Genomic DNA, 21,979 nt, shown 5'->3' on the forward strand with positions numbered 1-21,979 from the left:
CACACCTCACTCTTTGTTGGTATATTCTCAAACTTTCAACCCTCCAACTAGCTGAGATACCAATGCACAGACAAAGGAAAATAAGGACTAAAAATGCACAGGGATGTATTTTTAGAGTAGCACTAAGTACCACTGAGTAGGTAGGAAAGAATGGAAGAAGACCACTGAAACCTTCAGGAGGAAAACAGCTTCTCACTTTGTCATGCATTGCCTCAGCCAGAAGGCTTTGGTCAGCTAGACTAAGGAAGGTGGGACATCCTCTATGTGGGAATTAGTGTTTAAGATCTCAAGGGACAATATCCTAATTTCTGAGATATGTCTTAAAGCAGCATGCCAGAGGTAGGGACCTGATGCTGAAGGGGAGGAAGGAAGGCTCCCATCACCCTTTATGACACATTCTGCCTGACCTGCACTCTTCTGTTTTACCCCCATCTCTCCTCCTCTGCTTCTCCCTTGGCATCCCACAGCTCTAAAGTCTTTCTGGAAATTGACAACCGCCAGTGTGTTCAAGACTCAGACCACTGTTTCAAGAACACAGATGCAGCAGCAGCTCTCCTGGCCTCTCACGCCATACAGGGGACCCTGTCATACCCTCTCGTGTCTGTCGTCAGTGAGTGGCAGTGGTGTAAAGGGGAAAGGTGGCAGGGGGAGAGTGTCAGTTGGGGGAACAATTTTCATTATGTAGCCCTCTTATTTTTTCAGAACTGTTGAGGTCAAAGTTGCCCTCTAAATGAATCTAATGCTGACATTGAGAGGTTGATGTTTTATTCAGCACTTTCCCTGTCTCTGTGGACTTTCAGGTGAATCCCTGACTCCAGAACGCACTCAGCTCCTCTATCTCCTTGCTGTTGCTGTTGTCATCATTCTGTTTATTATTCTGCTGGGGGTAATCATGGCAAAACGAAAGCGTAAGCATGGCTCTCTCTGGCTGCCTGAAGGTTTCACTCTTCGCCGAGATGCAAGCAATCACAAGCGTCGTGAGCCAGTGGGACAGGATGCTGTGGGGCTGAAGTAAGAGGCGTTGCCAACAAGCCACTATTCACAGTATAAGTAGGGATGACTAGAAAAGCGTATCTTGTTGAATCATGATTTTAAATTCTAAGCTCTGGACATTTACTCCCACTGCCCGTGATTCTAAATGCCTTGTGAGTGACTGAAACCACAGTCAGAGCCTGGGTGCATCTATTCTGTGCATATTATCACAGTGCCACCCAGCTTCTGTGTTGAGGTGCACTTTTGTTGTAAGCTCACGCTCAGTGGGAAGGGAAAGGATGAATGCCAAGGGAATGTCACAAAAATACTGCCCATCTTCTCTGGGCCAAGACCCTGCAAGATTGTAATAGAGCCATGGGAGTGTGTCATGATGGAAAGTGTTGAAAACCGCTCTATTAGTTTATGACATAACCACCATTCTTATTTTTTATTTTTATAATCGTATTAGAAATCTCTCAGTGCAAGTCTCAGAAGCTAACCTAATTGGTTCTGGAACAAGTGAACACTGGGTCGATGATGAAGGGCCCCAACCAAAGAAAGTGAAGGTGAGGTGGCCATGGTAGAACCACCATTGTCAGACATTATCTGATTACATTTCAAATTTCTGTCCTTTAGCTCCAGAGTGTCCTGAATGGGAGTAAAGAGTGATAGTCTTTATATGTTACCCAGACAATAACTATCCTAGGTTCTTTTAAACAGCAGGAATCCTTAGGACATTGATGACCTTGGGTTACCTATGTATACTCTTCAAGAATAACTCTTTAAAAATATTAAAACAAACACGTCTCTTTCCTTTAGTGTCGTGCTGGCAGTAGTCAAGTCAGGAATGGTGTGTGTAGATGGCAATTCCTTCATGGCCACGTCTCTTCCTTATCCTTTATGGGTACTTCTCCTTCTATAAGAAAAGATGAAATTAAGCAGTAGAAGAAAGCCAGTGATCATTGACATTGGCAAAACGAAAGCCAGTGATCATGGCAAAACGTTGACATTGGAGGCTCCATACTTTGAGCCCAGGAAACTAAAACCATATAAAAGCAAGTGGTAGATTGAGCTGAGACTGACATGAAAAAGGAGACCATCCATCCACAGCTGTGCATTGCTGGGAGCTGGTAGAGCGTGATGGTTAAGAAGACCATCGCTGGCCCTCACCCCTCCTCAGGCAGAGCAAGAGATGGATGTGTTGGATGTGAATGTCCGGGGCCCAGGTCAGCACCTGGCCTCTTCCCCTCTTCACTGGGCTGTGTCTGCCCATGGTTCCACATTGCTGTCCCTGTGTTTGCCCCATCCAGCCATACACCCCTTCTCAATTTCACAGGCTCTAAATCAGCTTGAGGAAGTGAATGCTTAAGGAATGTAGCCGTGAAGAAATTATGATAGTAACTAATCTTTAGTTAATATCAGAACTGGATTCAAATCCAAAACTCTGCCACTTAGTAGCTGGCAAGTTACTTAACCTCTTTGTAATTATCATTCCTTGTAAAATGCAGATAATAATAACCCTTTCGTCTGTGGGTTGTTGTGTTGGCATATGTGCCTTATCTACTTTCCTGTCATGTACTAAGTGTTCAGTAAAGGGTAGCTGCTTTTAAATTATCATAATTATTATTGAATAGTCTTTCCTGAGTGCTTTCTACATGTTGGGTGCTATGTTGAGTACAAGGAAGCAATGTTGAACAAGGCTTATTTTGCCTTCTCGAGAAGCTTACAGCCTGGTGGTGGAGATGGCCATGTAATACTATGTAAGCACTTAAAACAAGATCAGTTAAGCAGAGGTGAGCAGAGTATGCTTTTTAGGGCCAACAAGAAGAATTAAAGTTTACTTTCTAGTGGAGGGTAGGAAAAGTGAGAATTGGGTGCTCTGGAGATCTAAAGGCTAAAGCCTAGAGTTTGGGATGGGGGAAGGGAATTGCCTAGATGATGCAGGAAAAGTAAGCAGGAGCCACATCACGAGAGCAGTGGGAAACCAAGGCTGAGGTAATCCTCCGGAGAGGTGGAGGAGTAGGAAGAGAGAAAACAATGGGAGATAAGCAGGGTTGGTGGAGGCTCTGGACAGCTTCTCATTAGCAGTTTCTGGTGGTGGCCAGATGGATAGGGAGCGTTGTTTTCACCTTTCAGGCTGAAGATGAAGCCTTACTCTCAGAAGAAGACGACCCCATTGATCGACGGCCATGGACACAGCAGCACCTTGAAGCTGCAGACATCCGTAGGACACCATCGCTGGCCCTCACCCCTCCTCAGGCAGAGCAGGAGGTGGATGTGTTGGATGTGAATGTCCGGGGCCCAGGTCAGCACCCGGCCTCTTCCCCTCTTCACTGGGCTGTGTCTGCCCATGGTTCCACATTGCTGTCCCTGTGTTTGCCCCATCCAGCCATACACCCCTTCCCAATTTCACAGACTGTAAATCAGCTTGAGGAAATGAATGCTTAAGAAATGTAGCCATGAAGAAATTATCAACTCAGAAAGGGAAGGATTTCACATTGTTTCACGTACAGTGTGTTGAGACTAAACAGGCTGATAAAATGGGTTAGATTGTAGTAGGATAGAAAAATAATATCCCAAAGCAGAGGATAGTTAGTTAATACCTTGTGAATATATCAATTGCTCTATTAATATTACATATTTTTAAATGTCCAATTAAAATAACATATCACTTAAACTTGAGCAGAAAAACTTGTTTTACTTAGAGAAGAACCCCCAGCTTAAAAAGACTTGTACTTTCCCATTATTCTTTACAGAAACGATGTTATCAGAGGAAAACGTAGCAAATGTGAAACTAATAACCAGTTACTACAAGAAGTGCAGGGAATTCTTTGCCCCTAAGAGTAACTAAAATAGAGCTGTTTCAAGCTGAAGATAGGGTTAACTGCCTTCTCCTTCTTGAGTACTTTATGGAATTTTCCATTCCTACAGATGGCTGCACCCCATTAATGTTGGCTTCTCTCCGAGGAGGCAGCTCAGATTTGAGTGATGAAGATGAAGATGCAGAGGACTCTTCTGCTAACATCATCACAGACTTGGTCTACCAAGGTGCCAGCCTCCAGGCCCAGACGGACCGGACTGGTGAGATGGCCCTGCACCTTGCAGCCCGCTACTCACGGGCTGATGCTGCCAAGCGTCTCCTGGATGCAGGTGCAGATGCCAATGCCCAGGACAACATGGGCCGCTGCCCCCTCCATGCTGCAGTGGCAGCTGATGCCCAAGGTGTCTTCCAGGTGAAGAACATGAGAAGAGTCACTTGAATAATAATTCCTATGGCTCTGTACAGTTTTATCTTTTTTAAGGAACTAATATCTCATTGAATTTATTCAATCATTTGAGAGATTAGGGCAGGTATTAGAGTCATGCCTGCTAGATGGGAAAGTGGGAGGGGAGACAGGCAAACTGACCCAGCTCTATATAGGAAGATAGTGATAGAGCCAACTGCAGACAACAGCAGTCTTTCTGATTATTAGTGATAATTTGTTGTGCCAAGATGCTTCCCAAATGCATAGATTAGATGAGAGTGATACCTGTTCTGGAGCCTTTGACTTGTATCCACTACTGCTTACGGATTGGCCTGACTGTATGGGCTTCCAGCTGCTCATTGGCAGTTTTCTTGACCTGAGTTCCTATTATATTCCCTGATGCCTGTTTATCCTTACGAGGAAATCGGAAGCATTCTGAATCACCTTAGACTGTAGACTGACTGAAGTTGTGATATTTCCCCACATCCCTCTTCTTTCCTGAGGAAGTAGAAGGCTCTTCACTTTACATCGGCCATTATTTATTGAGCACGTATTTGTTTATTCAATCAACAACTATTTATTGATTGATGACGATAGAATCTTGGGCACAAAGATAACAAGACTTTCCCTCCCCTCTGGGAACCTACAGTGTAGCCTCAGCTCTGATGCCCTTGTTTCTTCACTGAGTTTCATTATTTTCCTTCATCCAGGTGACTCTCTTTTCTGTATTTTCTCCTCTTCTAGATTCTGATTCGCAACCGAGTAACTGATCTAGATGCCAGGATGAATGATGGTACTACACCCCTGATCCTGGCTGCCCGCCTGGCTGTGGAGGGAATGGTGGCAGAACTGATCAACTGCCAAGCAGATGTGAATGCAGTGGATGACCATGGTAGGGATGAAAGGCAGGGATTTGGATTCTTACCTGCAAAGCATGCCTCTGAGGAGGGGGAATGGTTACATGACCCTTAAAGAACTGTCTGAGATTCAAATACATGGGAGATTCACTCATTCTTTCATTCATGCATTTATTCATTCTTCCTTTAACATGCTGAACTCAGAGATCCAAGCCAGTAGGAGATCCCTAATTAAAATGAGGGATTTTTAATGAGGGTTCTTGGACCTCAGAGCAGATACATGAAAGGTGTTCCCATGTAGTTTCCTAGGCATACCACTCTTGATTTGAGGATTTATGAGAGCTGACTTCTCTAGGAGAGTTGTGGAATATTCTCAATATAAATTCTGACATGTAATACATAGGTTTTTGTCTTCAGTATGTAACAGGGTAGATTCTGCCATGTAGGGGACATGAATACCTCATACAAGTGATCCTTTCACCTAGAGGTCTTCTGCAGGCTAGGCAGCCTGTGCTGAAGTATTTCTAGAACAGAGGAAAAGGAAGAGATTACTTTGGTTTTTCCTATAGACCCCTACAGAGAACTGCTTCCTGCTGATCTCTGGGGAATTTAAAGTTTCGTTGTACAAGTCATGGTGTTTTTTACTAAGAGTATGATATGTCTGTTTATAAAAATGTTTCTCCCCTTCAGGAAAATCTGCCCTTCACTGGGCAGCTGCTGTCAATAATGTGGAGGCGACTCTTTTGCTGTTGAAAAATGGGGCTAACCGAGACATGCAGGACAACAAGGTACAATTTGTGGCTCTGAGTTTAAGGAGGCTCATAACAGTGCCTCAGTTATAAGCCCCTTCCCATTTCTCCTTACAGCTTCTCTTGTGATATGTATAGACAAAGATGGAAGCAGTTTGGGCAGACACTGGGTTTGGAGAGCTTGATGAGAATATAGGGCTTGTCCAGGCATGTGTCAGGATGGAGTTCTTTTCCCTCTCAGTATTCAGCTTGCAGTAGGCTGGCTATAGATAGCTTGGTGTAACCTTTTCTCTCCCTGACATTCCTTTTCTCCAGCTGTCTCTTCTGTTCATAGTCACTTCTTTTTCTCTTGTTTTCTTTCTTTTTTCCCTCCTGCTGCTGCTTTTTCTATCCTTGGATACCCTGATGTTTTCCTGTTTGATTTTTCTCCGTCTGAGTTTTTTGTCCTGCTTCCTTCTGTCATTCATCATCTCTCAGTTTTCTTCATTTTCCTCATCTTAGTCCTTTCTTGCACATGTTTTGTCTCTTCTTTCTTTCACTGTTTCCCTTATTTTTCCCAGTCCTGTGCATGCCTTAGTTTTTTCTCTTCCTACCTTTCTTATTTGTAACTCCTTTTCCTATTAGAACCTTATTTTGATAAGCTCAGTACTCTTTTAAGTGAGTCTCTGGCTCAGGGGCATGCTTTATTTTATGAATTCCCAACTAAAGAGATGTTCCTCCTAAGGTGCAAAATTGTTTTTTGAGGAGAGGTGAAATAATCTTACTCTTTTTGTGTATAAATCACAGATATACATTCAGTACACTGGTAGAGGCACAGCCTATCTGTGATGTTAATATTTCATCGGGGAGATAATTAGGAAAACATGTCTAAGGGGGTGATAATAAGAAAGACTGAGAAAAACTGCTATATTCTCAAGAGTGTTAACGTGTTCTGTGATGGGCCTTTTCTGTAGGAAGAGACACCGCTGTTTCTTGCTGCCCGGGAGGGGAGCTATGAAGCAGCCAAGATCCTGTTAGACCATTTTGCCAATCGAGACATCACAGACCATATGGATCGTCTTCCCCGGGATGTGGCTCGGGATCGCATGCACCATGACATTGTGCGCCTCCTGGATGAATACAATGTGACCCCAAGCCCTCCAGGCACCGTGTTGACTTCTGCTCTCTCACCTGTCATCTGTGGGCCCAACAGATCTTTCCTCAGCCTGAAGCACACACCAATGGGCAAGAAGTCTAGACGGCCCAGTGCCAAGAATACCATGCCCACTAGCCTCCCTAACCTTGCCAAGGAGGCGAAGGATGCCAAGGGTAGTAGGAGGAAGAAGTCTCTGAGTGAGAAGGTCCAACTGTCTGAGAGTTCAGTAACTTTATCTCCTGTTGATTCCCTAGAATCTCCTCACACATACGTTTCCGATACCACATCCTCTCCAATGATTACATCCCCTGGGATCTTACAGGCCTCACCCAACCCTATGTTGGCCACTGCCGCCCCTCCTGCCTCAGTCCATGCCCAGCATGCACTGTCTTTTTCTAACCTTCATGAAATGCAGCCTTTGGCTCATGGGGCCAGCACTGTGCTTCCCTCAGTGAGCCAGTTGCTATCCCACCACCACATTGTGCCCCCAAGCAGTGGCAGTGCTGGAAGCTTGAGTAGGCTCCATCCAGTCCCAGTCCCAGCAGACTGGATGAACCGCATGGAGGTGAATGAAACCCAGTACAATGAGATGTTTGGTATGGTCCTGGCTCCAGCTGAGGGCACCCACCCTAGCATAGCTCCCCAGAGCAGGCCACCTGAAGGGAAGCACATAACCACCCCTCGGGAGCCCTTGCCCCCCATTGTGACTTTCCAGCTCATCCCTAAAGGCAGTATTGCCCAACCAGCGGGGGCTCCCCAGCCTCAGTCCACCTGCCCTCCAGCTGTTACGGGCCCCCTGCCCACCATGTACCAGATTCCAGAAATGGCCCGTTTGCCCAGTGTGGCTTTCCCCACTGCCATGATGCCCCAACAGGACGGGCAGGTAGCTCAGACCATTCTCCCAGCCTATCATCCTTTCCCAGCCTCTGTGGGCAAGTACCCCACACCCCCTTCACAGCACAGTTATGCTTCCTCAAATGCTGCTGAGCGAACACCCAGTCACAGTGGTCACCTCCAGGGTGAGCATCCCTACCTGACACCATCCCCAGAGTCTCCTGACCAGTGGTCAAGTTCATCACCCCACTCTGCTTCTGACTGGTCAGATGTGACCACCAGCCCTACCCCTGGGGGTGCTGGAGGAGGTCAGCGGGGACCTGGGACACACATGTCTGAGCCACCACACAACAACATGCAGGTTTATGCGTGAAAGAGTCCACCTCCAGTGTAGAGACATAACTGCCTTTTGTAAATGCTGCTGAGGAACAAATGAAGGTCATCCGGGAGAGAAATGAAGAAATCTCTGGAGCCAGCTTCTAGAGGTAGGAAAGAGAAGATGCTTTTATTCAGATAATGCAAGAGAAGCAATTTGTCAGTTTCACTGGGTATCTGCAAGGCTTATTGATTATTCTAATAATAATCAAACAAGCTTATGGAAATGCGAGATGAATACAAGCCTTGAGTCCATGTTTACTCTCTTCTATTTGGAGCATAAGATGGATGCTTACTGAAGCCCAGACATTCTTGCAGCCTTGACTGTGTTTTAAGCCCTGCGGGCTTCTGCCATATCCATGAGAAGATTCTACACTAGAGTCCTGTTGGGAATTGTGCCCTGGAATTCTGCCTGAATTGACCTATGCATCTTCTCCTCCTTGGACATTCTTTTGTCTTCATTTGGTGCTTTCGATTTTGCACCTCTCCATGATTGTAGCCCTACCAGCATGTTATAGGGCAAGACCTTTGTGTTTTTAATCATTCCGGCCCATGAAAGAAACTTTGGTCTCCTTTCCCCTCCTGTCTTCCCAGTATCTCTTGGAGTCTCACGAGGTTTACTTTGGTATGGTTCTCAGCATAAACCTTTCAAGTATGTTTCTTTAGAAAATGGACATACTGTATTATGTTCTCCTGCATATATCATTCCTGGAGAGAGAAGGGGAGCAGAATATTTTTCTTCCACAAATTTTGGGGGCAGGAGATCCCTTCAAGAGGCTACACCTTAATTTTTCTTGTCTGTGTGCAGGTCTTCATATAAACTTTACCAGGAGGAAGGGTATGAGTCTGTTGTTTTTCTGTGTATGGGCCTGGTCAGTGTGACATTTTATCCTTGATGGTCTAGTTACTATGACCCTCCCTACTTTTTTAAAACCAGAAAAAGGTTTGGAATGTTGGAATGACCAAGCGACAAGCTAACTTGTGCAAGAGCCGGCTACCCACCCACAGGTCCCCTACTTCCTACCAAGCATTCCATTGGCTGCGTGTATGGAACATATTTGTCCCAGATCTGAGCACTCTAGGCCTGTTTTACTCACTCACCCAGCATATGAAACTAGTCTTAACTGTCGAGCCTTTCCTTTCATCTCCACAGAAGACACTGTCTCAAATGTTATACCCTTGCTCTTTAGGACTGAACTTTCCTTAGCCCAAGGGACCCATTGACAGTTGTCTTCCTTTTGTCGGATGATCAGTCTCAACTTTCTGATTATCTTGCTGCTTAAAGACCTGCTCACCAATCTTTCTTTCACACTTGTGGTCTGAGTTACTGGTATACCCAGTATGTTCTCACTGAAGACGTGGACTTTGTGTTTAAGTGCAGGAAATGGAAAGTTGGACTTGTTTTCTATGGTCCAAGACAGCCCTATAAGAAGATTGGAAAAGGAGGAACTATATAGCTGTTTTCTGCTACCATTTCTTTTCCTCTGAAGCGGCCATGGCATTCCCTTTGGCAACTAACATAGAAACTCAACAGAACGTTTTCCTTTCCTAGAGTCACCTTCTAGATGATAATGGACAACTACAGACTTGCTCATTGTTCACACTGTGACTGCCCCTCACCTGAACCCACTGTTTGTATTCATGCTCTTGGCAGTTTCCTTGACTCTCTTTTAAGGGCAGAAGCATTTTAGTTAATAGTAGAAAAATAATAGTTTTCTTCCTCTTCTTCTTGGGCCGGTTAATAATTGGTCCATGGCTACACTGCCACTTTTGTCAGGTACTGTGATGCCCATGACACCTGCAAAATAAGTTCTGCCTGGGCATTTTGTAGCTATTAACAGGTGAATTCCTGACTCTTGGTTTGAATGACAGTTCTCATTCCTTCTGTGGCTGCAAGTATACATCAGTGCTTCCCACTTACCTAATATGTCTGTTGGTGGCCCCGTATGGAAACCCTGTGTGTCTGTTAGCATGATAGTTTACAAATGGTTTTTTCAGTCCTGTCCAAATTTATTGAACCAACAAAAATAATTAGTTCTGCCCTGAGATAAGCAGATTAAGTTTGTTCATTGTCTGCTTTATTCTCTCCATGTGGCAACATCCTGTCAGCCTCTTTCAGAGTGTGCAAACATTTTACCATTGTAAATGGTGACTCTCTGTCCTTGGACCCATTTATTATTCGTAGATGAGGAAAACCTTTCTGCATGGGCCTCTGTGGACCACAGCATTCCTGCCCTTTCCTGCCCTCCTGCCCCAGCCCCACTTCTGAAAATAGCAGCTGCTGATCCAGCCACTGGATATTTTATATCCTCCCTTTTCCCTAAGCACGATGTCAGACCAAATTGCTTGTTTCTTTTTCTTGGAATACTTTAATTCGGATCCTTTGGGTTTGGAGAAAGGGAATGTGAAAGCTGTCATTACAGACAACAGGTTTCAGTGATGAGGAGGACAACACTGCCTTTCAAACATTTTACTGATCTGTTAGATTTTAAGAACTCTTGAATTGTGTGGTATCTAATAAAAGGGAAGGTAAGATGGATAATCACTTTCTGATTTGGGTTCTGAATTGGAGACTCGGTTTTTATGAGATACATCTTTTATGCCATGTATAGATCCTCCCCTGTTATTTTTGGTTTATTTTTATTTTTATACATTCTTTCTTTGACTCCTCTTCTGCCTGCTTTTGGGGATAGGTTTTTTGTTTGTTTATTTGCTTCCTCTGTTTTGTTTTAAGCATCATTTTCTTAGGTGGGGGAGGCAGAGGTATGAGGGAAAGAGAGTCTGAGAATTAAAGATTTTAGTATAAGCAATTGGCTGTGTTGCTGAAATCCATTGTATCATCTTATTGAATTTGACAATTTGTAATTCTTGCATAATAAAGAACCAAAGGTATAATGTTTTGTTGAGAGGTGGTTAGGGATTTTGGCCCTAACGAATACAGTGAATGTATGATGACTATTTGGGAGGATACATTTATGTACCCAGAGGCCCCCACTAATAACTGGTACTATGGTTACTTCCTTGTGTACATTTCTCTTAAAAGTGATATTATATCTGTTTGTATGAGAAACCCAATAACCAATAAAATGACCGCATATTCCTGACTAAACATAGTAAGGAAAATGCACACTTTGTTTTTACTTTTCTGTTTCATTCTAAAGGTAGTTAAGATGAAATTTATATGAAAGCATTTTTATCACAAAATAAAAAAGGTTTGCCAAGCTCAGTGGTGTTGTATTTTTTATTTTCCAGTACTGCATCCCTGGCCTGGCAGTGTTACCTCATGATGTCATAATTTGCTGAGAGAGCAAATTTTCTTTTCTTTCTGAATCCCACAAAGCCTAGCATCAAACTTCCTTTTTTCTTCCTTTAGTTAGATCATAAATAAATGATCCTGGGGAAAAAGCATCTGTCAAATAGGAAACATCACAAAACTGAGCACTCTTCTGTGCACTAGCTATAGCTGGTGACAAACAGACAGTTGCTCAGGGACAAAGTGCCTTCCAACGGAAATGCGAAGTAGTTGCTATAGCAAGAATTGGGAATTGGGATATAAGTAATAATATTAATTACGCTGTTATGTAAACAATTGGTTTGTAATATTCCTTAAGTGAACTTTGCATAGAACTTAATATACAGGATCATAAAATAATATTTTGTGTATAAATTTGTTATAAGTTCACATTCATACATTTATAAAGTCAGATATTTGAACATGAATACTTGATGTTGATAATATGTATGGCATTAGCAGTCTCATATTGACCCTAGCATCTTATTTCCATTTTCCATTATTTTGCAGAAACTTATCAATCACACATGCATAATTATAAATGGTAACAGTATTTTTTTAAATGACTTGAAATCTTAGGATATGCTTCTGCTAAGCAGATAAAGGAGCCTTGTTCAAGATCTGCACACTTAAGGTTTTAACGTAATTTAGCATTAATTGATTATGTTCAGAATGTTTTAATTTTATATAAAACATATTTAAGTCTTCATACTGGGTTTTATAATGGTGGAAGAATAAAATGAATTTGAGAGCTAAGGAATGATCACCTGTGCAGGCCGGCCACTCAGAGCTCAAGTTGCCACTTGCAAACTATTTGGGAACTAAATTGCTCAATGAAAACCTGCTTCAGTGGATCCAGGCTGCAGGCCATTGGGTGGCTGACCACATCCGGCCCCTGCAATTATAAGTCTTGAATGCTAGCCTTTGATTTTGCGGGGAGAACTCAGGACACTCCCAAATGTGAAAGCCAAAAAAGGAGAGTAGTGCTGAAGCCAAGTGTCACCCTATCACAAAGCTGGAGCACTAGGCTTGGACACTAGACCATGAGCATGCCAGGAGAGGGGCTAGTGCCTCACTCATGCAACTAAAAAGCTTCACGACCCAAGGAGAGGGGCTGCTTCCTTTCTCAGAACAACCTCCTTAATGCCCACATGCTTTTCAGGATATGGGCAATGGGGGAACTGCGAGCCCGTTACTGCCTCTGCCACTATGCCTTTCAGCCACAGGGTATATGAAGTGTGTGTGTGTGTCGTGTGTGTGAAAGAGAATACAACTTTTCCTTCTTTTGACTTAGCACTTAGCAAAAGACATTTAAAATATTTGTACCAGTCAAGTCCCAACCACAAAGTTGGGCACACTCAAATTAGGATACATCAAAGAGGGTGATTTACAAAGGATTAATTACAAAAGTGTATGCAATGTCAGGGACCAACACACAGAAATGCAGAAACCCTTAGCATCAGCAGAGCTATTTCCACTTCTGGGCCCAAAAGACCAAGAGAAGTCACTAGGACCTGGAAGCAGAATCCTGTAGAGCAGGGGTCCCCAACCCGCGGGCCACTGACTGGATACCTTAGCCTATTAGGAACCGTTAGGAACCGGGCTGCACAGCAGGAGGTGAGCGGCAGGCAAGCAAGCATTACTGCCTGAGCTCTGCCTCCTGTCAGATCAGCAGTGGTGTTAGATTCTCATAGGAGCACGAACCCTATTGTGAACTGCATATGTGAGGGATCTAGGTTGTGCACTCATGATAATCTAACATCTGATGATCTGAGATGGAAGAGTTTCATCCCAAAACCATTCCCTGGCCCCAGTCCATGGAAATACTGTCTTCCACAAAACTGGTTCCTGGTGCCAAAAAGGTTGGAGACTGCTGCTGTAGAGCAAGCTACCTCAAGAAGAGCTGTGACTTCCTTCAAAGCACATAGTGGGCCTTAAGCCGTCTCAGAAAGAAGCTAGGGAATGAATGAATACCCTGATCTAATTCGCCTCACTGGGCTTTCTGTTTGCCAACTCCAAGTGGAAGCCTGCAAATATGGGAGCTGTTGATTATAATCTATCAATGTAAGTCAACTTTCTGGCTGAGAGCTTGGTGGAGAAGGAAAGAGAGTGAATTTGAAGGGGCAAACATATCACTATCTAAAATAACATTCTCCCTCCAACTATATTTCTGAGAAATTTCCACTGGTATCCTGTTACTGATGTGTCTAGGCAGAAAGCATAAAGTTAAAAAAAAGTATATATTTAGAATCCTGACTTCTTTTTCTGATTTAGTAGTGTGTTTCTTCACTACTTTGGCTTTGAGTATTCAAACTGAAGACAGTCATCGGCAGTGGGATGGATAAATTCTGGCACATTCATTGAAATGAATGCTATGCATAAATGAAAAAGAGCAACTTGCAACAACACGAAGTATATTCATCAAAATAATGTTGAGCAAAATAAGCCAGACACAAGTAATTCTGTATGATTCCATTATATAAGTTTAGGAAAAACCAACCAATAGTAAATAGATAATCTGAACAGTGGCTACTTTTTGGGAGAAAGGTCTAGACTGAAGTGAGGGAAATAAGAATCTTTCTGGAGTCTGAAAGTATCTTGACCTGGGTATTGATTACATGAGTGTATACATACATAAAACTTCACGTAAAATTTAACTTGACATTTATGCGTTTGACTTATGTAAATTATACTTCAATAAAATGTATCTACAATAACCTAAAGAAATGTACAAGCATCTAATATTAGAATTCATAAAATGTTGATATTTTGTACTTATTTCAGATTTTTGAAGATGCATAATGCTTATGGCTTAAAACTCCTATATTTCATCCTCTAATTCCATTTCTCTTCCTGTTTTTTCCTTCCTCTTTCCCAGTTAGTTATTTGTATAAATTTGGTCTGTGGGGATTATTTTCTTCTTGAAAACATTGTTATTTGCAATAGTTGGTCCATGAAAAAAGTCTGTTTTCAAATGCAATTGTATAAAATGTGGGACTCCATAACTGTGAATTTAATTGACTGAGTGAGACAAGCCAATGGAGTCAGCTTGCAAGGCAGGAGTTGTGGGCTCCAGCTGAGTAATTCATACTCAGCTGAGTCATGGCTGCCATTTGGCACCACTTGGTGGCACTTGTGTGCCTCAGCATAAATATATGTGGGATTGATTCTGGACTTTGTAACCTGGCTGAGAATTTCAAGAGCTTCAAAAGCCTTATTGTAAAACATCACCTGTCTATTTCACATGCCTATTTGAGAAAATTTAGGCTGGGCAAGCACTGAGATGTAGGGACCCAGTCCTGTCCCTCTGTCATGCAATTATCTCACATTTCTCTGTCTTTCTGCTTTTTCTCTCTTCCATGACCCCTTTTCCTTGCCTCCTAGGAAAGGTTTAAGAAAGTGGATTTGAAGACCACTTTCAAACCACTAATCATGTTACATCGGAATCTGTGTTACTGTGCTTAGGTTTTACAATTAAAACTAGGGTTTTACATATAATAATTAGAAAGGAGGTTAATATGACTATATACCTGGACAACTGAAGAAAACAGAACTACCATAAACTATTAGGGATTCAGTAAATAAAATGATGTAAAACCAATTCACAGAAGAACCATTTGGAGGATGTAATTGAAAAGAAGACCACATTTACAATAGTGCACACGTGCACACGCACACACAGCCACACACCCCAATAACTTAAAAAAAATTCAAACCCAGTGGAGGGGCTTCAAGATAGCTAACTAGAGGCATCTGGTACTTGTGTTTTCTACAAAGAAGAACAAAAATAGCAAGAAGATAATCACACTTAAAATAGATCATCTAAAAGAGAACACAGGAATTCAACAGAAAAGTGACCGGAAACACCTAAGGCAAAGAAAGAGAGAAGTGAGGCAGCCTGCTCAGCCATGACTAGCTGGGAGCCCAGAGAGGCTCCCCAATGTGGGGAAAGGGTAAGTGAGAGATCCCCAGCAGTCCACATTCCCACTGCAGATTCTTGCAATCCTAACCATGAGATACCTCCTCGACCCTTGAGGACCTTAAAACTAACACAGGAAGCTGCCTGAAGACCCTACAACTCTACTGCTCCACGAGGGGAGCTCACGCTGGGTCCCGCACACACCACCCCTGGCAAATCCTAAGCAGCTACTACAAGGTTCCATTTTGAGGGTCCATCCCTCAGCAGACTGAAACCTGTCATTAGGCCCAAAAGCCTCTGCATCTCCATATCCTGGGTCCCCCGTTGACATCCTCCACCCAATTCTACTGCCAGGCCCAAAGTGTAAGCCATTGGCTGTGACACTGCCCACCCCCAGCAGTTGGCCACCACACATTTACAAGCAAACTAAGGACAGGCTACCTCATGCACATCTTCCACTTAGGACCAAAGCATGCACTCCCCAACCACCTGCCCATGGTTGCTGCCACTGAAAACAACCCTGCCCCCTAGCAGCAGGGTCACAGGGCATCTGCTGCCACCCTCACCCAAGCATTCTTCCAGGGACCTGGTATATTGGTCAGAGTTCTCCAGAGGGACAGAACTAATAGAATATATGTATATATGAAAGGGAGTTTATTAAGGAGAATTGATTCACGCGATCACAAAGTGAAATCCCGCAATAGGCTGCCTTCAAGCTTAGGAGTTAGGAACCCAGTAGTGGCTCACTCGGAGTCCCAAAGCTCAAAAGCAGGGAAGCTGACATTGCAGCCTTCAGCCTGTGGGTCAAAGGCTTGAGAGTCTGCAGCAAACCACTGGTGTAAGTCCAAGAGCCCAAAGGCCGAAGAACCTGGAGCCTGATGTTCAAGGGCAGGAAGCATCCAGCACAGGAGAGAGAGATGAAAGCCAGAAGACTCAGCAAGTCAGCTTCTTCCCCTTTCTCCCAGCTGCTTTCTGTAGCTGTGCTAGCAGCTGATGGGATGGTACTCACTTAGACTGAGGGTGGATCTTCCTTTCCCAGTCCACTGACTCTAATGTTAATCTCCTCCGGCAACACTCTTACAGACACACCCAGAAACAATACTCTGCATCCTTCAATCCAATGAAGTTGACAATGTTAACCATCATATCCATGATCACTGTGCCCCTGTCTACCACAGCTAGCGCCTGCACACACTGCCAGTGGGTGTTGAAGACAGGCCTGCCTCGCCTAGCTGTGCCTCTTCCCACAGTGCCCAACCATACTGTCCAGGAGCCTGGGGATCACCCTGCCTCATCCACCACTTTTGGCATGTGAGCACTCCTTCCAGGAGCCTAAGGATGGGCCATCCAACCTGCTGCTACCACCACAGCTGGCACCCACCTGCATGCGTGACCTACGGGCTTCAGGACTGGCCCAACTAGCAAATTTCAGCCCCTGCCAACCCCAGTGCAGACTGCTCGGAAACAAGAAGGCTGTCCCACTACTGCTACTGCCATCATCTATGCCATGCTCACTGTGCAGGGGCCCAAAGACCCATCAACCTATCCAGCCCACCACTGCCACTGCCAGCACCAAAGCAAGCCATTTGGAGGCCCAAGAACCAGCCTGTCTAGACCTGCTAACACTGGTGCCAGTGCACATTTCCCTGGGGCTCAACAACAGGCATTCTCAGCCTACCACTGCCACCACTGGGACACAAGGACTGGCCCATTTTGTGTCCCCATCCCTAGCAGAATGTCACCACAGCCTCCACTAACAACCACACCCTAAGCCGCTGCTATTGATGCTAGCTACAGCCAAAGAAGTCATACAGAGACTACACTACTGCATGCACCTGGAATCAAAGCCAAAGTGCCCTACACAACCAATACCATAGATACATCCTCAGAAAAATGTCCTCCCTTATGAAATCAAATTAACAAAATTGGAATAAGTGATTGTTACACCAGATGTGCAGATATCAGTGTAAAGACACAAGAAACATGAAAAAGCAAGGAAATATAGCATCTTCTAAGGAACACAATAATTCTCCAGCAAAAGATTCCCATAAAAAAGAAACTTACAAAATCCCAAAAAGGAATTCAAAATAACGATTTTTTAAAGCTTAGTGAGATACAGCAGAACAAAGTAAACAATACAAAGAAATCAGAAAAGCAATTCAGGGTATGAATGAGAAATTTACCAAAGAGATAGAGGTCATAAATAAAAGAACCAAACAGATTCTGAAACTGGAAAACTCATTGAATGGAATTAAAAAATATATTCAAAAATTTCGATAATAGACTAGATCAAGCAGAAGAATTTCAGAACTTGAAGACAGATCTTTTGGAATAACCCAGCCAGACAAAAATAAAGAAAAAAGAATTTAAAAGAATGAGCAAAGCCCACATGACACATAGCACACTATTAAGCAACCAAATGTTTAAATTTTTGGTGTCTCAGAAGTGAGAGAAAATATAAGAGATCAAAAACCTATTTAACAAAACAATAGCTGGAAATTTTCCAAGTCTAGCAAGAGATTTAGACATCTAGATAACAGGAAACTCATAGATCTCCAAATAGATACAATTTAAAAAGGTCTTCTCCATGGCCCATTATAGTCAAACTGCCAAAACTCAAAGACAGAGAATTCTAAAAACAGCAAGAGAAATGTGTTTAGTCACTTATAAGAGAACCCCCATCAGACTAACAGCACATTTCTCAGCAGAAACCTTATAGACCAGAAGATAATTAGATTTTATACTCAGTGTTGAAAGAAAAAAAAATGCGAACCAAAGATACTATACCCAAAAACTTATTTATAAATGAAAGAGAAATAGTCTTTCCCAAATAAGCAAATGCTGAGGGAATTCATCACCACTAGACAAGTTCTACAAGAAATGATTAAGGAAGTTCTATACCTGGAAACAAATGGATGATATCCACCATCATGAAAACACATGAGTGTATAAAGCCCCCTGGTAGAGCAAACACACAAATAAAGAAAAGAAAGGACTCAAATGTTACCACTAAGGAAAATCACCAAACCACAATAATAAACGATAAAAGAGAAAGAAAGGAACAAAGGATATACAAAAATCTTGAAATCAATTGATAAAATAAAAACAGGAATAAGTCCTCACATATCAATAATAATCTTAAATGTAAGCAGATTAAACTTTCCATGTAAAAGATATAGACTGGCTAAGTGGATTAAAAAACAAAATAAAACATGCTCCAACTATATGTTGCCTTCAAACATAGTGAAAGTATTCTAGCTTGATGCGTAAACTAACCAAGGAGTATACCCTTGTGACAAACCAACTGAGTCTCAGCCAGTTATAGTAGCTGAACCCTCAGCAAATCTCAGGCTTTAAATTGCCAGATTATGCCCAAATAAAACAAACCTCAAACAGTACCAATCATTTAACTCCTATATGTCATTTCTTGTTTTCTGATTTTTAAGTATAGCTCACCATGTTGGAGGTGGGGGTATTCTGAACAATTTTTGGTTCAGAATGCTTCCCAGTTCTAAAACCTGTTCCCTGCACAAACTTTGTTAAATTTAACCTGTCTTAGGTTTTTCTTTAATAATTGTAAAATACAGCATATAAAGAAACGAGGATAAAACTTTCAGGAATATTTTTAACAAATATGTGCAGCAAACCCTAGCGGTCAAGAAATATATTGCCAACACCCCAGCAAAAGCTACACCAAGCATACACTTCTTCCTCCCTCCCTTCTTTTCCTGAGTGTAGCCCCTTCCTTTCACCCTAGGAATAATAACTCCCTGACAGGTTTAGTAATAATTTCCTCAATTTATTTTATCAACTATCTGGGCTGCTATGACAAGATACTTCACACTGGGTAATATATAAATAGAAGACAGATCTTGCTTACAGTTCTGTAGGCTCAGAAATCCAAGATAAAGACAACAGCAAATGTAGTGTCTGGTGAGGACTATTTCTCTCTTTGCTTCAAAGACGGTGCTTTCTTCCGGGGTCCTCACATGACAGCAGGGACAAAGAAGCCCCCTCAGGCTTCTTTTTAAGGGCACTAATCCCATTCATAACTCATGGAACCCTGCTGATCCCAAAAGCCTACCTCTTAATACCACCACACTGGGGATTAAGTTTTCACATTTCAACTTAGAGGAGACATAAACATTCAGACTATAGCATTCTGCCTCTGGTGTCCCAAAATTTATTTTGTTCTCACATGCACATTACATCCCAATAACCTCAAAACTCTTAAATAATTTCAGCATCAATACAGAAATCTAAAGTCCAGAGTCTTGTCTAAACATCATTTAAATCAGATATGAGTGAGACTCAAGTTAGAATTCATCCTGAGGCAAATTGCCCTCTGGTTGTGAATCTGTTTAATTAAACTTATGTGCTTCCAAAATACAGTGGAGGAGAAGGCATATGACAAATGTTTCTATTCCAAAAAGGAAAAATAGGAAGGAATAAAGAGTTAACTGGTCTCAAGTAAGACCAAAACCCTTCAAGGTAAACAACAGTAAATCTTAAGTCTTGACAATCAACTTTGACTTGATGTCCTGCCTTCCGGACATACTGGCGCAGAGGTTGGAACCTCAAGGCTCCAGGTGACCTCACCCCCATGGCTTTGCTGAGCACAGGCCACACAGCAGCTTTCAGGGGTTGGAATCAGGTGCCTGTGGCTCTCTCAGTCTGTCGTTTCACACTGGAGGCTTTACACTTCCAGGGTTTTGGGGTAGCCCTGCTCCCACGGCTCCATTAGACATTGCCCTACTGAGGACTCTCTGTGGTGACCCAACTCCCACAGTTCCAGTGAGCAATGCCCTAGTGGGAGCTCTCTGTGATGGCCCTTCCCCTGTGGCAGTTCTCAGCCTAGATTTCAAGGCTCTCTGGGGTATCCTTTGAAATCTATGTGGAGGTGGCCATCCTCCCACAGTTCTTGCATTCTGAGTGCCTGGAGAGTTGGCACCATGTGAATGCTACAAAGGTTTACTACCCGCAACCTCTGGAGGGCCAACTACTGCTGCTGGCACCACAACTGGGCCCACTGGAGCCACACCGGGGGTGGCCAAGAAGTGCTGCATTTGAATCAAAGAGCAGAGATTTGAAGTGGCACTGGACAGTGAGTTAAAGTCCCCACATATGTCCTGGGCTCCTCCTTTTAAACCATTATGCCCTCGTGGCTCTGCCACCGTGGACCTGTGATGGAAATGGCAGTCCCAAAGATCTCCACATTGTGTTCAGCGTCATTCTTTCATTGTCTTGATGAATGACACAGGGCTGAGTGATGTTGATCTCCTTATCAAAGAGTGACTTGGTCACGCCCGTGGTATTTTCTTCTGAACATGACCTGGCTGAGAATTTTCCATATTATTACATTCTTTTCCCTTTTTGATTATCTGTCTTTAGCTCATTTCTGTCTTCTCATATTTTATCATAAGCAATCACAAGAAGCCTCAACACTTTGCTTAGAGATTTCTTCCCGCCAAATATCCTCTTTCATCACTAGAAGTTCTACCTTCCACAAAACACAATTCAGCCACGTTTTGTGCCACTCTATAATAAGGATTGTCTTTCCTCTCATTTTCAATAACACGTTCCTCATTTCCATCTAATACAATGTCCTCATCAGAATAGCCTTTGCCATTCACATGTCTATTTAACACCAGCATTCTGACCATGACCACTTAGGTAATCTCTGAAGACTGAGGCTTTCTCTACAGCTCTTCTCTTCTAAGCCCTCACCAGAATCATCCTTAATGCTTCATTAATGGCAATGTACAGTTTAAAAAGAAATCATGTACCCCCAAACTCTTCTAACCTCTACTCATTACCCAGTTCCAAAGCCACTTTTACATTTTAGGTATTATTTGTTAAAGTGACAGCCTATTCTCAATACCAATTTCTGATTGAAACTCTAAAAACAGAGTTAGATTTTGCCAGATGTTGAACTTTATATTCATTATGTTTTGTTTTTCCATGTTTGTAAAATTCTTCCGTGTTGTTGCATGTAACTGATTCATCATCTCCATTGCCACAGTCACTATTGATAGAAATTTGGATTGTTATCAGTGTGGAGAATATTGTTATGTCCATGTATCCTGGTGTACATACAAACACATTTCTGTAGGATATATACCTAGAGTGGAATTGCTGGATCACAGGGTCTTCATATTTTCAGATACATAAGAAATGCTAAACAGGGCTTTAAAGTGTTTTTACTGATTTACATTGCCACCAAAGGATATAAGAGTTCTTACTTTTCTACGTCCTCACCTAAACTTCATGTTAATCGGCTTCCTGAATCATTTTCAGCCTGAGGGACATCCGATAGAAGCTTTAATTTGCAGTATTCTGTTTAATAATGTGGTTGAGAACCTTTCCAATTGTTTACTGGCCATATACATTTTCTCTTTTGTGAAGTGTTTGTTAAACTCTTTTGCTCATTTTTCTGTTAGATTATCTGTCTTTTTCTCATTGACTTGTCAGAGTCACTTACAATATCCTTTGTCAGTTATAGGATTATTCAATATCTTGATCCAATAATAAGACAGATTCCTACCTTAGACGGGAGACAGAATTATATTCCATATAAAAGAAAAATCAGAGATATACTAAC

The 21,979-nt window shown here is 42.7% G+C and overlaps 2 protein-coding genes across 3 annotated transcripts in view; both read left to right on the forward strand.

The window, feature by feature from the left end:
• The window catches only part of NOTCH2 (notch receptor 2), a 190,372-nt gene extending 178,979 nt beyond the window's left edge, over nt 1-11,393 (forward strand). For both annotated transcript variants that reach the window (XM_005542140.4, XM_005542139.5), the window contains exons 27-34: nt 468-610; nt 801-1,011; nt 1,442-1,538; nt 3,109-3,277; nt 3,904-4,205; nt 4,962-5,109; nt 5,765-5,862; nt 6,777-11,393. In XM_005542140.4, the coding sequence (XP_005542197.2) occupies nt 468-610; nt 801-1,011; nt 1,442-1,538; nt 3,109-3,277; nt 3,904-4,205; nt 4,962-5,109; nt 5,765-5,862; nt 6,777-8,165 (2,557 nt within the window). In that variant the 3' untranslated portion in view covers nt 8,166-11,393. The remainder of the gene's footprint in view (nt 1-467; nt 611-800; nt 1,012-1,441; nt 1,539-3,108; nt 3,278-3,903; nt 4,206-4,961; nt 5,110-5,764; nt 5,863-6,776) is intronic.
• Nucleotides 1-21,979, forward strand: part of LOC102127036 (NBPF family member NBPF4) — a 635,890-nt gene that overhangs the window by 541,459 nt on the left and 72,452 nt on the right.

Source organism: Macaca fascicularis, chromosome 1 (assembly GCF_037993035.2).
Source record: "Macaca fascicularis isolate 582-1 chromosome 1, T2T-MFA8v1.1".
NCBI classification, from domain to species: Eukaryota; Metazoa; Chordata; class Mammalia; order Primates; family Cercopithecidae; genus Macaca; species Macaca fascicularis.